The sequence below is a fragment of the Mustela erminea genome, chromosome 10, assembly GCF_009829155.1.
Source record: "Mustela erminea isolate mMusErm1 chromosome 10, mMusErm1.Pri, whole genome shotgun sequence".
NCBI classification, from domain to species: Eukaryota; Metazoa; Chordata; class Mammalia; order Carnivora; family Mustelidae; genus Mustela; species Mustela erminea.
The window spans coordinates 90892035-90907957 of NC_045623.1; the positions used below are offsets into that span (position 1 = coordinate 90892035).

A 15923-nucleotide genomic window follows, 5' to 3' on the forward strand; every position below is an offset into this window, starting at 1 on the left:
TCCAGTCCTATCTGGGGCAAAGTGAGTTCCAGGCAGAAGGCATAGCCAGTGGAAAGGTCAACTTGAAGTCTGGAGTAGGAGAGAAGTCCGTGGTTGGCTTGTTCTCTATTTCTGCCCTTTGAGCCTCCTCCCCTGCTGCTCACTGACCTCTCCAGGGCTGCCCAGGAGGGAACAGGAAAGGTGGTGAGGTTTCAGGTTCAGGAAAGGTCTGCCTTACCCCCTACTTGTCTTGAGCATTCTGGGCTTGGCAGGTGTTTAAAGCTGACTCTCTTTCTTGGGGGGTGGAAGAAGGGGGTCCCAGCAGTCTTTGCCTGGTTTTCCCCCAAAGCAGAGCCCGAGGCAGAGACTTAGGTGTGAGTAGTTTGTTTGGGAGGCAACCCCGGAGAGCAGAAGGATGGGAGTGGGGAGACAAGGAAGCAGGCAAAGCACAAAGGAGAATGGGTTTTATCTTCCAGATTGCTGCTTTGGGTGATGGAGCCTGGATTCCAGAAGGCCTAATGCAGACCAAATGCCTCCCAGAGTTTTATTCGGAACAGGAGGCCGGGGCTTTCTCCAGCAGCTTCCACGAGGGCTGGGCCATTGTCAGGGCGCTAAGTGCCTGAACTGCTGAGCTACAACTTCCAGGAGAGCCCAGAGGCTGGAAAGTGGAGGCCTGCCTGGCAGAAGCTTGGAGGGGGGCTGTGGTGGGCATGTGTGGGGCTGCCCATCCCTGCTGAAGCTGTAATCTGATGGGCCAGTCTCGTGCGTTTGCCTTGCCGGGGACAGTCATCATGAGGCCTCATCTGGGGGTCCCTTAAGGAAGGCCAAGCTGTTTATGATGGCTTCCCCCAATCCCAGGACCCTTCCAGCCCCCACAGGAGACGTTCTTGGGCAGGATCGAAGTCTGTCTCTCTCCTGCCGCACAGTCCCGGCCTGCGGGCAGCACACACCTACGGCCAGCATCCCTGCAAACCCAGTCCGCTCCTCCCACCACTGTGGTCTGCTGCTATTGCCAACCCTTCCCCTTTGGGATTCTTGGTCAAGAGTCTGATACCCAGCCACGGAGTCCCAGAGGATACCTCTACCTTTCTGACTGCTCTCCTTGAAGCCCCCTCACCCCCTCCTCCTCCTCTCTCTAATCTCTGCCTCCAATCTCCGCATGGCCTTCAGGATAAAGCCCTCTCACCTGGACAAGACTCTCTTCCTTCTAACCTCTCCCTACATTTCTTTCTTTCTTTCTTTTAAGATTTTATTTATTTATTTGACAGACAGAGATCACAAGTAGGCAGAGAGGCAGGCAGAGAGAGAGAGAGAGAGGGAAGCAGGGTCCCTGCTGAGCAGAGAGCCCGGTACGGGGCTCAATCCCAGGACCCTAGGATCACGACCTGAGCCGAAGGCAGAAGCTTGAACCACTGAGCCACCCAGGCGCCCCCTCTCCCTACCTTTCTAATGTCACCTGCTGCCCCCAGGCTCCCTCTTCTCCAGCCCTAGAACATGATGACTCCTTCCCTAAAACTACTCCACCATTCACACCTCCATACATTTGCACATGCTGTTCCCACTGTCTGGAAAGTTCTTTCCCTCCTCATGGCTCGGAGAACCCTTCCTCATCCTGTAAGTCTCACTCCAAGTGGACCTCAGGCAGAGAATTTCTGTCGGCAGTCAGTGTCCCTAGCGCCATGTCCCCCCCTGCACCACACACAACTGAAATTGTGGTCTTGGGTCATACCCCTGCCTTTGCATGCTGGCTCTGCTATGCGTATGAGTCAGGAATTGCTTCAATAATGCTGTGTAACAAACCACCTTAACACTGGGGGCAGACAACAAAGCCTTTATTTTGCTCCCTTATAGGCAAAGAGGGGGAGGAAGGAACCGAGCTAGAGCAATAGCACGATATATCTGGTGCCATGAGTACTGTATGTGATTTCCTTTACTCTTCATGCCAACTCTAAATGGAGGGCGCTGACCTGTTTTAGGATGAATGAACCAGATATCCAGAGAGGCTACATAACTCGCCTGGGGTAAGTGGCTGAGCTAAGGTGTGAACCCAGGCACAATGCACTCATGTGCTTCACTGCTTTGCTGCCCCCCCCACCATGAATGGATACCCTTGTTTGGGGGAAAATAAAACAATGTGTTCAGGACAGTCAGGCCTCACGTATTTTCTTTCTTTAGGTGCACTGAAGCCCTTTCTGATAGTCTCTTAGCTCAGAGCCTGACTTCTGAGGCCTTTTGACTCTTTAGGGCCTCCCAGGAATCTAGTCTCCCTGGAAACCCTGTTCCTCCAACAGCTGAACCCAGCATCTGGGAGGGCAGCTGGATGACACACAGCTTACTGCACAGGTTCCCCACCTTCCTTCCTCTTCTAGGGTCTGGACTCAAAGGATTTCAGAGCTCTGGGCTCTTGGAGCCACGGAGTCACTTGGCCTCACTCAGGTGTCTGAGCTGGGGAAGGGCAGCCCTGGGCTGGAAAATGAAATGGGGCACAGCTGGGTAGGGAAGGAATTGTCCTGGCCCCACAGCTTCACTCCTTGTTACCAGTACTGTCTAGCAGATAAGAGCAAGGCTGGGATTCAGGCCTGCCTCTAGCCAACTGGGTGGCCTTGGGCAAGTAGTATCTTTCGGAACCAGTTTCCCCATCCATGAAATGAGATAAGGAAACAACACCCTTATGGGCTTACAGTGCAAGGAAGGGGCTTTGCCTTAGGCCGGGCACATGCCAAGTGCTCCATACCTGATCACTGTTCCTACTTTTAAAAATTTTTATCATTCAGCTCCCAAATATCCATAGCCGAGTTTCAGGTTCAAGTGACTTTTCTCTCCGCTAGGCACACCTCTAGATCCATTTCTCAGAGCCTAAGTACATCGGGAGCTACGTGACCTGGAATATATAATTTCTCCCCTCCTGGCCTCAGTTCTTCTGTCTGTAAAATGGGGGTCCTAACACTCAATTTCTAGGAAAAGATGAGGTTAAATGAGATAATATAACAGTCCCATGTCCCTTTTCTAATCCTTAGTTTCCCAGTTTGTAAAGGGGTTAATAGGGTTGTCTGGCTCAAAGGAGATAACTTGACAACTATTTAGTACATATAGCAAGAGCTTAAAAGACCGTAATTTTATTTTTTTATTTTTATATTTTTTAACTGTAGCTTTAAAAACATGTCCATTACAGAGCAGGTGTTCAAAAACTGCGAGAGGAGTCTAAGTCACCTTCCAAGTTTTAAATTTGTATTCACTATGATAGAATATATTCCATCATATAGACTATAATTTCCATAATGTCCTTACTGGTTTTCATTTCCCATACCGTACCTGCTCTAAATGATTGACTCTTCGATGCCACCTTTTCTATGCACATGGATAATAGAGATTTAACTAATTCTTAGGGTTATTATGATTACAATTATGCATGTTTTGTTATAATATATCAAGGAAATATACATTCCTCTAGTATTCATTGCAGTTGACAAAGAACATTCATACCCACTGTTTTATTAATCCTCCTAACAACCTGTCAGGTATTATTACTTCCATTTCACAGGTAGTAAACTTGAGGCCCAGAAAAAGACTTGCCCAAGGTCACATGGTGAGTTGGGGGTAGCACCAGGACTTGAATCTAGTCATCATGCCCATGCCCCACACGTGGGACTCCCCGAGGGTGGAGCTCCCCAAGGGCGTAGCAGTGTCCCCTCTCAGACTGTCCCCTCTTAGCTCGGCATCCATCAGGCTGTGTGCCCCCCCAGATGGGGGTGGAGGTATCTCCCCACTCTGTCTGGTCCAGGTCCAGAGGAGTCAGTCTTTGCTGAGGGCCTTCTCTATGCAGGGATCCCTCGCCCTTTGGGGGCTCCCATTTCTGGGGGGAGATGTTACACTAGGGGGTAGGAAGTGGTGTTTTAACAGAGGTTCAAACACCATGCCTTGGGCCGGTGTTTGAAGCGGCCCACGGAGAGGGCTGAGGTGGAATCTTGAGTAAGACAGGGGTGCAGAGCCAGGGTGGGGCTCCCCGAGCAGAGAGAGGAAAATGGGGAAGGCCGGGCCCATCGAGACCAGAAGTGCGCGGGGCAAGTGTGGAGATCCTGGTGGCTTCGGGGCTGGGCGGCGGGCTCTCGCTGGCAAACCTGTCCGCGCTCCTGCTACAACTCGCCCGGTGCCCGCCAGTCGGTCGTCCAGACTCCAGAGCTGGTGCTTCCCGTTGGCGGAAGCGGGACCCGCTCAGCTGGAGCCTCCGCAGCGCCGCCGCCCAGCTGGGGGACTTGGGCAACCCCTTCTGCCCTCCGGGCCTGTGTCTACCCATCTTTCTACACGATGGTCATAGGAACGCCCACGACTCCGTGGTTGCCGGGGTCGGGGCGCCCTACGCACCCCCGCCTCCGCGGGCAACAAGTGGGCGCGGCGGGGGGCGGGGAGGCCCGCGGTGCCGCCGCTCCCCTCCCGCCCGCCGCCGCCGCCCCGCCCCCCGACCGCCTAGGGGCGGGGCCACCGGCCGCCCCTTTATCTGCCTGCAGGTCGCTCGGGACGCCGAGGGCCGCGGGTCCTAGGCGACCTGGCTCCCCGCCACGCTCCGGCCCGCAGCAGGTACGGGGCTGGAGAGAGGGGGACCGGCGGCGGGCGCAGGGGCTGCTCCCGGGGGCGGCGGTCCCGCGCGCAGGGGGCGGAGCCGGAGCCGGGGCACCCCAGGGTGAGAGCGGGAGGACGCTGGGGGACCCGCTGGAATGGGACGCATCTGAGAGAGTGGGCAGGGCCGCGGTGGCCAGGAAGAGGAGAGGCCAGGGGTTCGCTGCTCCCACTGCGGGAGAATGTAGGGAGACTCCAGGGGCACAAGGGGTGCGACTACCTGGAACTGGATGATGATGTGAGAGGGTCCCACTTGGGGGCCATCTAGGCTGGTTGGGATGGGGAAGCCTGTCTTGATGTCAGGAAAGCATGGAGGTTTCCCTACCCAGTGAGGGGAAGGGGAAGGAGCCCCACACCACCCCATAGCATTTGCTCCAAGCATGCAGGCTTTGAAGACCCCCGGAGGTTTCCCTGGGGCAGCCCATGCAGGCCTGGCCTGAGTGAGGGGCCTGGCTAGGCCACAGCTGGAGAGTTTGAGAGTTTGATGGAGTCACAGAGCCTGGCTGCACCTGATTGGATGGCCCAGGACCTTACGTTTTAGCTCCTGTGGGAGAGGGTTCCAGCCTCACTTCAAGGGGTTTGTGCCACCTCAGAGCCCTTGGGAAGAGGCAGCCCCACTCCAGCCTCAGTTTCCCTGACTAGAGGGGCCCTTGCTGGACAGAGGTGAAAGTTGGGTCCCTCTTCCATCCCGTGCTGGGTGACTATAGCCAGCTCACCCAACCTCTCTGAGCCTGCCTTCTTCCTACAGGTTCTTCCCTGTCCTCAGAGCATTAGTGAGTCTGAGTTCCACAGAATTCCTTTGACTTATTTATTCTATTCTAATCACAAATGGTGGCCCAGGTGTGGTTACAAAAAAACAAAAAAATTATTTCTGTCCAGTTTTGGAAGAAATGGAAGACTTTTTCTTAAACACATTCTGCCGAGTTGGGGAATTGGTTTGCATTGAGGGAGGTGACCCAGTTGCTGGGAGATCGGGAGGCCAGCCAGGGACGAAAACTTTGCTTGTGTAATCTGTGGCCACCCACCGGATGCCTGGGAGTTGACTACAGTGGATGAAAGGCAAGAGCACTGGTTTGGGAGTCAGATGTTGTGCCCGGCCATCCTGCTTCCTGGGCTGTGACAGCAGCTTACATGGAGGACCAGAGTTGCTTTGAGGGAGACTTGAAATATACGTGAAAGTTCTTTGTAAACAGCAAGCCACTGTAATTATTAATCTTAGCATCTAATCTTATTGATAATATTTGGGCTCTTATAAATCATCCTTGTCAGGACCCTTCAAGAACATTTACCTATAACAACTCTTGTGTTAATATGGGCCAGGCTTTACTATTATTATGATGATTATTATTTTTAAGTGGGCTCCAGGCCTAACACGCAGCTTGAACTCATGACCCTAAGATCAAGAATCTCTACCTACTGAGCCAGCCAGACGTCCCCCCTGCCTTTCTATTATTTTTTATCTGAGGTTAGACTTTGTCTTCTATGGCAAGATAAAGCTGTCTTTAAGGAAATGTGCTGAATAATCAGGTCCCAGAGAAGCAACAATGAATATTTTGCATGCCAAGATGGAGGCGAGAGAGAAAGTGGAGTTATAACTGATTAATACTCGTAATAGGCATTTTTTAGTTAGGCTATTAAGCTCCAAGAGGGCAGGGTATTAATACTCTTAGTTCTTGCCCTTAGCTGTTACTAGCGGGGCTGTTGGTTCCATGAGGAAAGTGTCTTAACTGCTTTGTTCACCGCTGAAGCTCTAGACCCTGGCACACACTCGGCTTGGAACAAATATTGGAACATCTCAGGGCCTGAAGCGCCCTTTGATGTTACCAGTAAATTCACTCTCTCCTTTGACATATGGAGAAACGGGGCCGAGAGGGGAATGGACTTGTCCAGGATCCCACAGGGATTGAATGGCTGAGCCAGGACTCAAACCCAACAAAAATAGCAGACAGAGTCAGGCTTTGCTGGAGCCAACAGCTTGCATCTATAACTTTGTTTTGCTTTCACAAGAGCCCAAGGGGTGGCTACTACTATCCTTTGATTATGAATGAGGAAATAGGTTCAGAGAGGGTAAGGGACTTAAAAAGCAAAGTTACACAGCAGATGAGTGTCAGATTTGAAATCCCACTCTCACGTGAAAATAGGGACCTGGCTTCTCTCTGAAATAGCTGGCCTGAGGCGAGTGGTAGACACCCTCCCTTGGAGAGTCAGCTGTCTCCAGTGCTGCACCGTCACCACCCACGTGTGCCCCCTCTCCAGCTGGACTTTCCTCAGCCTCCAGGCATTTCATTTGTGTGGGAGAGCCCTGTCTGGGCAGGGAGTCTGTCTGCTTCCTTCACCCTGTGCCCCAGCCCTGTAGCCTTTGGCCTGCCATGTGCACTGAATTCAGTGGGATGGGTAAAACCTGGGGCTCTCCCACTTTGAAGCCCATTTACTGCCCCATCCCTACAAGTTTGTCATCTGTTTTGCTTCTGGGTAAAAAGAGGGTTAAAAGAGGACAGTTTTTTTTTAGACGATGCCAAGCGAATCTCTAGGGCTGGGGATATTTCAAATACTACGACTCAGGCTGGGGATAATTAAAATAATACTACTATTAATAACAATGAGTTACTACTACTATTTATAATTAATAATAATAACAATCATTTATTGAGTCCCTCAACTGTGCTACAACTTTATTCTAATGAGTTTAATCTTTACAGCCATCTATGCTATAGATAATAGTATAATTCCTGTGAGGGCGCTAAGGCTCAGAGAAGGCGAATCACTTGTCTTAAGTCACACAGCTAGTATGTGATGGAAGCAGGTGTCAAACCTGTTTTTTCTGAATCTGAAGTCCATCTCCTTCATGAGCCTTTATGATGTCTCCTTTCTCCTTTATTTCTAACTTCTTTCCGTTATGATTCCTGGTGAGTAGGGGACAGAAGCTGGTCAAGTGTGCCTGACATCCATCAACTGGTCCCTGGTCACCTGGTCTCAGCCCAGCTTTGCCCATCTTGCTGTGTGAATCTTGGGTAAGTCCCAACTTTTTAGCCAGCCCTGGGTTTCCCCAGACATTTCATGTGGAGGGTGATGCTGACTTTCTTTCTGCAGCTGAGGCCTGGCTAGGAGGGCTACATTTAACTGGGATTTGACCAGTGTGGGCATGGTGATGGTTGGGGGAAGGGAGAGGTGGAGGTTTCCTTTAGCCCCACCCTCTGGTGACATCACACAAGACACCTCCAGTCCTTGGAAGCCCCGCCCCTAGTGACCCTCACCTGTGGAAGTGCCACCCAGTGCCTGGCATCTGGTGAAATTGCCCAGTCCCACAGCGGAAGCCATCGGCCCCCAGGCTCCAGGAAAAGCCCTAGGTAACCTAGGCTTGGCGGAGGGAGGTGGAGGGTGGCCTGAAACAAGCAGGTCTTGGCAGCCTGGTGGGCAGATGACTCTGAGGATTCTCTGAGGGTGGTCTCTGGCTACCTGCCCTCCTCCTTCCAGCTCATGCTGGACCCCTGCTTCTGCCCCTTTCCCCAGGATTTGGGGGCCCCTTTCCATGGAGTCAGGAGATGGGAACTAATTCTAAAAATAGACAGATCCAGCTGGAATCGGGCCTGTGGGTGAGGTCTAAAGGAAGGAGGGAGCAAGATCTCTTTATCCTAGTATGTAACCTCTGGGTTAGGCCCCACCATGCTTAGGCCCCACCATGGCTGGTGGAGGAGGAGGGCCCTGCGGGAGCTATGATGACCTGAGGAGGTGGCTGTGAGCTAGGGCTTCACTGGTGTAGAGCCAGTGGGTGGCTGGTAATGAGGGGAGACGGACGACCCTGGATCCATGTCAGTTGCTAGCAGACTAAGGAAATAATTTATGGGAAAGGCCTTGGCTACCTGCTTTAGACCATTATTTTATAAAGTAGTTCTGTGGAATGCAGATTGACAGTGACAGGAGGCAGGGTAGCCTCTGTGTGTGCGTGTGTGTGTGTGTGTGTGTGTACACACATGTATGAATGTGCACTTGGGGAAGAGCTCCTAACCTCTCTGAGTTTCACTAGCCTCAAAAAGAAAATGGGGGGGGCGCCTGGGTGGCTCAGTGGGTTAAGCCTCTGCCTTCAGCTCAGGTCATGATCTCAGGGTCCTGGGATCGAGCCCCGCCTCAGGCTCTCTGCTGAGCGGGGAGTCTACTTCCCCCCACCCTCTCTCTCTGCCTGCCTCTCTGCCTACTTGTGATCTCTCTCTCTCTCTCTCTCTGTCAAATAAATAAATAAAATCTTAAAAAAAAAAAAAAGGAAAGAAAATGGGCATAATACCTACCTCACCAGTCTAGTTATGGGAATTAACTGCAACAAGGTTATAAAGAGTGAGCATACAGTAAGCACACATTTCAGCTGGCTTTACAACGTAATTATTACTAGGAAAAGAATCTTTGGTCAGGCAGTCTTGACAAATGGAGGTTCAACAAAGCAAAGCTGACATCTATGCTGCAGGACTTCTTAGAGCCTTTAATAGGCTGTTATGATTTAGAAAGTTCTCAGTGGGATATGGAGCCTTGGACTAGATTTAATGGATCACAGAGACCCAGGAACTAGGCCTCCATCGGACATTATCATTTCTTGGTCTTCTCCCTTGTCGGGGAATGGAAACTTGGCTGGATTGGGCAGCTCTGGGGAAAGCCTGCCTGTCTCTGGGCTCTTGTTTCCTCAGTGTAAAACAAAGGTGCTGCATAAGACATTTTCAGAGGCCTTTTCGGGCTTCCTGAGGTTCTGAGTTGGAAAGCCAAAGTTGTAGACAAGGATAGAGGCTGAAGCCCAGCCTCTTGGGGAGGAGACCCACCTCCAGTGCTGGCTCCTCCACTAGCAAGGCAGGCCAGCGTGGGGTGGAGTTGGGAAGGGGTTCTCATGGATGGAAGCGGCCAGCAAGGTCGGCTTCCTAAACCTGACCTGTGCCATGCTGTCTGGGGAATGGGAAGTGGGAGAGTCCTGCGCTCCCCTGTCAGAAGCACCCCTTGTGCAGTATTGTAGCGAGTTGTTTAACTCCTGCCTCCTCACTGGACTAGGAGAGGCCAGCGACCAGAGCTGACTTGAGACATGTCATGTAGGGGACACTTAGGGATGCAGGTCAGGGTAGGGTGAGGAGGAGGGTGGTTGGGGGCTTGTCTTGATACTGCCTTCACATAGCAAGCTCCCTGCATTTATTGGACTGTGTGTTAATTACTGGGGAGCTTTGGGGGCTGATCAAGGTGCTGTTGGTGGCAGAAACATGAGAGCTTTATCCTACCTGGATCTCCTTGCCTCTTACAATGACTGGTGCAAAGGTAGTTGCAATAAATATGTGATGAAAGACGGACAGAAGACCAGGGCGCTGAGTCCAATAAGCTCATCGGAGGGATGGGAGTTGTGGGGCAGGTGCTAGTGTTTCAGTAGATATTTGACTTAATGACTGACACAGCGAATGAAGATAAGCTTGAATTAAGCAACTGGTTTCAGGCCAAACTATAAAGAGAATATTTAACTATGAAGTGATTAATGGCACTTGCCACCTTGTCTTACAAAGGGCAGTTCAGGGTAGTGGTTGAGATTGCAAAATGAGTCCAGACCGTGCCTCTGCCACCTCCTAGCTAGTTGGGTGGGCAGGGTCCTTCATGTCTCCTTGCCTCAGTTCCTTATCTGCAAAATGGTACTAATGATAGTACCTACTCGCAGGATGTTACGAAGTATCAATGAGTCAATTATACATAAAGTATTTAAAAACGTGTCTGACACAAAGCGGGTACTGTATAAGCATTTGCTATGATTTATTTTCCTTTTGATAATCTCCACATACCGTGAAGTTCCCAGGGGGCAGGGATTAGATCTTTTTCCTCTCTGCCCTCCCTGGGACCCAGCACAGGACCTGAGGCAGAGAAGGGACTCAGTAATTGTTTGCTAAATGACCAGATGAAGAGTGAATATGTTTTATATGGTATATTATATAACAGACACAGGAATAGTAGATGGGGAGGGGCGGTGAGGGGGGTGAAGTAAGGAGGCCCCCTGGAGGTGGTAGGTAGAACTGGCCCTGATGGATTTTAGTGGAAAGAAAGGAAGTTGGCACAGGGTGTGATATTTGGGTTAGGTGGGAAATAAGGGTAGGAGCAGGGTCTTGAATGGCAGGGTGAAGGGTTAGATTTGATCCCTTTAGAATTAGCAGCCGTGGATGGAAGTGGAAAGGCTGGAGGAGGAGGACCTTTTGAGTGGAACTATGGCTAAGGGAAAGGGAATCAGATTTTTTTTTTTTAAGTTTTTATTTTTTCATTTGTCAGAGAGAGAGACAGGGAGAGAGCACAAGCAGCGGGAGTGGCAGGCAGAGGGAGAAGCAGGCTCCCTGCTGAGCAAGGAGCCCGATGTAGGACTCGAACCCAGGACCCTGGGATCATGACTTGAGCCAAAAGCAGATGCTTAACAGACTGAGCCACCCAGCCGTCCCTATAGAATCAGTTTTTAACTGGGGACTTTCAGGGGGAAAAAGTGGCTTTTTGTGTTGGGGACTAAGGGTATGAAGTGTTACCAGGATGCTGTTACGCTCTTTGATTCAACAAACAAAGTGTCAGCTACCTCCCAAGCCCCACAGGCTCACAAAACAATGAGGCTAACTGCCTACCCTTCGTGAGCTCACATTAATGATTTTAATACCCATGAGAAATGTTAAAATGGTCAAAAGATGGGTATCTTATGGTAGACACTCAAGTAGAGAGGTCATCATCAGAGATCCGGGGGCCAGGGAAAGCATCACAGAAGATATGGGTTTTGAGGGATGAGTAGGAGTTTACCAGGTAGGCAAGATGAGGAAGACAACTCAGGCAGAGGGAACAGCTTGTGTAAACCTCTGGACACATGAAACAGGCTCAGGGGTGTGGTGAGGCTGTAGCTGGGTTGGTAGTACATTGTGGCTGAGCAACAGGACAGGAAAAGATAGCAGGGACCAGATCATGGAAGTTGATGGAGGGTCAGTGGGAGACCTGCCACTCTGAAGGGGCTAAAGGAAGAGACTGTGGGCTTGTTGTTAGCAAGGTCACTGTCACCAGCAGGTGAACACAGATGTCATCATGAACACAGGAGAAAGCAGAAGGGCTGCTGTGTGGACGTGGACTAGAATGGAAGTGGCTGAGGTAGTGAGCCACCTCCATTCATTTCTCAAGCATTGACTGAGCCCCATATGGCACACCAGGCACTGTTCTAGGTACTTGGGATACATGAGGGCCCAGAACAGTGGTAGGGGCAGAGCCATGATCTTCCTTAGGATGACTCCTCTCTTCAGAAACTCAGGGTAGGGATAAAGGGGAAGGGAAGGAGGGAGTAAAAACCCGGCTCCAGAGCCTCCCAGCTGCTGCTCATGGAGGGCCAGGGTGCCCTGACTCTGCTCTGGCCTCTCTCCCAGTTTGCTGCCTGGCCCACAGCCATGGCCACGATGGTGGCCCAGAAGCTCAGCCATCTCCTGCCTACTTTGCGGCAGGCCCACCGGGAGCCGCAGCCATCCGGACAGCCAGAGCCCGTGTTCACGGTGGACCGAGCCGAGGTGCCGCCCCTCTTCTGGAAGCCGTACATCTACGTGGGCTACCGGCCACTGCATCAGACGTGGCGCTTCTACTTCCGCACGCTGTTCCAGCAGCACAATGAGGCGGTGAACGTCTGGACCCACCTGCTGGCGGCGCTAGTGCTGCTGCTGCGGCTGGCCATCTTTGCGGGGACCGTGGACTTCTGGGGAGACCCCCATGCCCTGCCCCTCTTCATCATTATCCTTGCCTCCTTCACCTACCTGTCCCTCAGCGCCTTGGCTCACCTCCTGCAGGCCAAGTCCGAGTTCTGGCACTACAGCTTCTTCTTCCTGGACTATGTGGGCGTGGCCGTGTACCAGTTCGGCAGTGCCCTAGCGCACTTCTACTACACCATCGAGCCTGCCTGGCATGCCCGGGTGCAGGCCATCTTCCTGCCCACGGCCGCCTTTCTTGCCTGGCTTTCTTGCACCGGCTCCTGCTACAACAAGTACAGCCAGAAGCCCGGCCTGCTGGGCCGCACCTGCCAGGAGGTGCCGTCGGCGCTGGCCTACGCGCTGGACATCAGCCCCGTGGTGCACCGCATCCTGGTGTCCCCCGACCGGACCGCAGATGACCCCGCTCTTCTCTACCACAAGTGCCAAGTGGTCTTCTTCCTGTTGGCCGCGGCTTTCTTCTCAGCCTTCATGCCGGAGCGCTGGTTTCCGGGCAGCTGCCACCTCTTCGGCCAAGGCCACCAGCTCTTCCACGTGTTCTTGGTGCTGTGCACGCTGGCTCAGCTGGAGGCTGTGGCCCTGGACTACGAGGCCCGGCGGCCCATCTATGAGCCTCTGCACACCCGCTGGCCCCACAACTTCTCTGGCCTCTTCCTGCTCACGGTGGGCAGCAGTGTGCTGACCGCCTTCCTCCTGAGCCAGCTGGTTCGGCGCAAACTTGACCGGAAGACCCAGTGAGGGGGAGGGAGGGGATGGCGGCTGGTAGGGAGGGAGGTAGAGTGAGAGCCCGGGGTTCAGGGCTTGGCTCCAGAGGGGAACAAGGCCTGGTAAAGTTGTTTGTGTCTGGCCTGCGATGACTTTCTGTGAACGCTTCAGCTGCCAAAGGCGGTACTGGCCTGTCCTTAGATTTGGGGATTGGCCCGGAGCAACTGGGGGGTCCACTCCTGGGCCTACCCCAGCCCCTTGCCCTGGGAGAGGAAAAGAGATAAAGATGAGGGCCAACCAGGCTTGCCTCTTTCCATTGCCTCTCACTAAGGGTGAGGATCAGGGGTCAGCTGGGGCCAGGACCCCGGTTGGGAGCTTCCAGATTATCTGAGGGGGGGTGACGATAGAATTTAGGCCAGAGGCAGATTTCACTGGTGGATAGGGAAGGAGCAGGCCTGAATGTATGTAGGATCTTATCATTCCTTGAGCTCCGGCCTGGAGCTTTGGAGTTCCACAGAGTCACCGAAGGTAGAAGATTGTGGCAGGTAGAAATGGATCCCACCCAGGGCCCATACCTCCTTGGTCACCATCCCATACAGTGAGCCCCAGCCTTTCTTAGCTCTGTGACCCACACATCCTGTTCCCAGCCTTTCTCCTGGTTTCCTTGTTCATGATTCAGTTATCCATTCAGTGTTTCCTGGGCAACCTCTGGGTCCTTTGGATCCATGCAGGATGATGAGAGCTTTAATATGGGAGTGACCTGTCAGGGGAAGCACGGGGAGGAATAATCGGTGCTGTCTGCTGCCCCACTCAAGGTCGAGGGTTGGGAGGGGTGACTAGGAGTTTGCAGATGAAGGAGGGCATTCCAGGCAGAGGGTAAAGCCTCTACAAAGGCCAAAGAGGTACTGAAGGGAGTTCAGCGGAGCTGGAGGTAGGGGTGATCTGGACTCTGATATGTCCTGGATTCAATAAAGTGACCAATAACAGCAGCCTCTTTGCTTTTTGCCTCCTGTCTTGGGAACGGGGCCCTGGGGCCCCCATGGACCTGCTCAACATGTTGAAGAGGTTTTCCAGCGAGTGGCTGGGGCCCCCAGGGGTGGAAACAGGGAAGACAAAAGTAGTGGATGCTTTTTTCTTTGCCTAGGCGTGATTGGGGGCCTTATATGCTATATATATGAACTCTTTCTTTTTGGCAGGGAAGGGGGGCAGTTGTATTACTAAATAAGTTTTAGAAGTTAAAGGAATGTGTGAAGTTTTAAATAATCCCACTTAATAATTTGATAAAGATTTCATTTTTTGGTCTTTCCTTCAATCAGGAAGGATTTTATATGTTAACTTTTATAATACTCCTTTTCTAAAGGAGTAAACTAAAAATATAGTTTATAATAGTTTTCCACAGCACAGTGAAGGAAAATTAGGAAGTCCTGATTTAAAAAAAAAAAAAAAACAAAAAAAACCCAAGTGAATAAAAATTTCACTCCCCTGGGTGCCTGGGTAGCTCAGTTGGTTAAGCGTCTGCCTTCAGCTCAGGTCATGATCCCCAGGTCCTGAGATGGAGTCCTACACCAGGCTGCCTGCTCAGCGGAGAGTTGTTCCTCCCTCAGCCTGCTGCTCCCCCTGCTTGTGTGCCCTTTCTCTTGCTGACAAATAAGTAAAATCTTTAAAAAACCACTCTATTGCTAAAGTATCTTGTTTATACGGGTGCCTGCGTGGCTCAGTTAAGCATGTTGGACTCTTGATTTTTTTTAAAAAAGATTTTATTTATTTGACAGAGAGAGCACCAGAAGGCAGAGCTGCAGACAGAGGGGAGAGGGAGAAGCAGGGTCTTGGTTGAGCAGGGAGCCCCATGTGGGGCTCAATCCCAGGACCCTGGGATCATGACCTGAACCAAAGGCAGCCGCTTAACCGACTGAGCCACCTGGACTCTTGATTTTGGCTCAGGTCGTGATCTCAGGGTTGCGAGATTGTGCACTACATGGGACTCCATGCTCAGCGGGGAGTCTGCTTGAGATTCTCTCTCTGCCCCTTCCCTCACTCTCTCTCTAAAATAAATCTTTTTTTTTTTTTTTTTTAAAGATCCTGTTTAGGGGCTCCTGGATGGTTCAGTCATTAAGAGTCTGCCTTTGGGGACGCCTGGGTGGCTCAGTGGGTTAAAGCCTCTGCCTTCGGCTCAGGTCATGATCCCAGGATCCTGGGATCGAGTCCCGCATCGGGCTCTCTGCTCAGCGGGGAGCCTGCTTCCACCTCTCTCTCTCGCTGCCTGCCTCTATGCCTACTTGTGATTTCTGTCTGTCAATTAAATAAATAAATCTTCAAAAAAAAAAAAAACTGACAGGGGTGAGCAGAAAACCTAGAGTCAAGATTTAAAAAAAAAAAAAAAAAAAAAAAAAGAGTCTGCCTTTGGCTCAGGTCATGGTTCCTGGGTCCTGGGATCCAGCCCCTCATCTGGCTCTCTGCTCAGTGGAAAGCCTGCTTCTTCCTCTCCCCCTCCCCCTGCTTGTGTTCCGCCTGTCCCTGTGTCTATCTCTGTCAAATAAATAAAATAAAATAAAATTGAAAAAGATCCTGTTTATATATATCTGTATATGATTTATAAACATATATAAAGAATGTCTATGGAGACTGGTTAGGGATGGAAGAATGAGCGGGATGCCAGCACTTCTGAATTTCTGAGGAACTTTCACAATCTGCAAAGTGCTTTCAGAAATATTACCTCACTTGATCCTCTTTAAAACTCAAGGTCACCCTTAAGCTGTGAAGGCAGGACTAGGAGATAGTTCTGGAGCTGACAAGCCTGGGACTCCAAATTTTTAGCTTTCATTTTTTACATTTTTAGTTTCATTTTTTCAAAAAAGATTTTGACTGAGCGATAGCACAAGCAGGGGGAGCTGCAAGGGGAGGGAAAGAAGC

The 15923-nt window shown here is 51.5% G+C and overlaps 1 protein-coding gene across 5 annotated transcripts; it reads left to right on the forward strand.

Moving 5' to 3' along the window:
- The first annotated feature begins 4168 nt into the window (after nucleotides 1-4168).
- On the forward strand, nucleotides 4169-15126 carry PAQR7 (progestin and adipoQ receptor family member 7). 5 transcript variants are annotated; one of them, XR_004276303.1, is made up of 3 exons: nucleotides 4468-4554; nucleotides 7508-7604; nucleotides 15090-15126. XR_004276303.1 is itself a non-coding variant. In XM_032302942.1 (3 exons), exon 3 carries the CDS (start codon nucleotides 12000-12002, stop codon nucleotides 13044-13046), a length of 1047 nt encoding a protein of 348 aa, XP_032158833.1. In that variant the 5' UTR covers nucleotides 4468-4554; nucleotides 7508-7940; nucleotides 11979-11999; the 3' UTR covers nucleotides 13047-14451. The 5 variants fall into 5 exon arrangements, 3 of the variants coding, with proteins under 3 accessions (XP_032158831.1, XP_032158833.1, XP_032158832.1); XR_004276304.1 differs by lacking the exon at nucleotides 15090-15126 and adding an exon at nucleotides 11629-11971 and having other exon boundaries at nucleotides 7508-7940; XM_032302942.1 differs by lacking the exon at nucleotides 15090-15126 and adding an exon at nucleotides 11979-14451 and having other exon boundaries at nucleotides 7508-7940.
- Nucleotides 15127-15923: the final 797 nt, after the last annotated feature.

Coding starts and splice junctions, on each gene's coding strand:
- PAQR7 (XM_032302940.1), top strand. CDS start 4,285: ATGGTCATAGGAACGCCCACGACTCCGTGGTTGCCGGGGTCGGGGCGC. Junction 4,555..11,978: donor CACGCTCCGGCCCGCAGCAG/GTACGGGGCTGG, acceptor CCTCTCTCCCAG/TTTGCTGCCTGGCCCACAGC.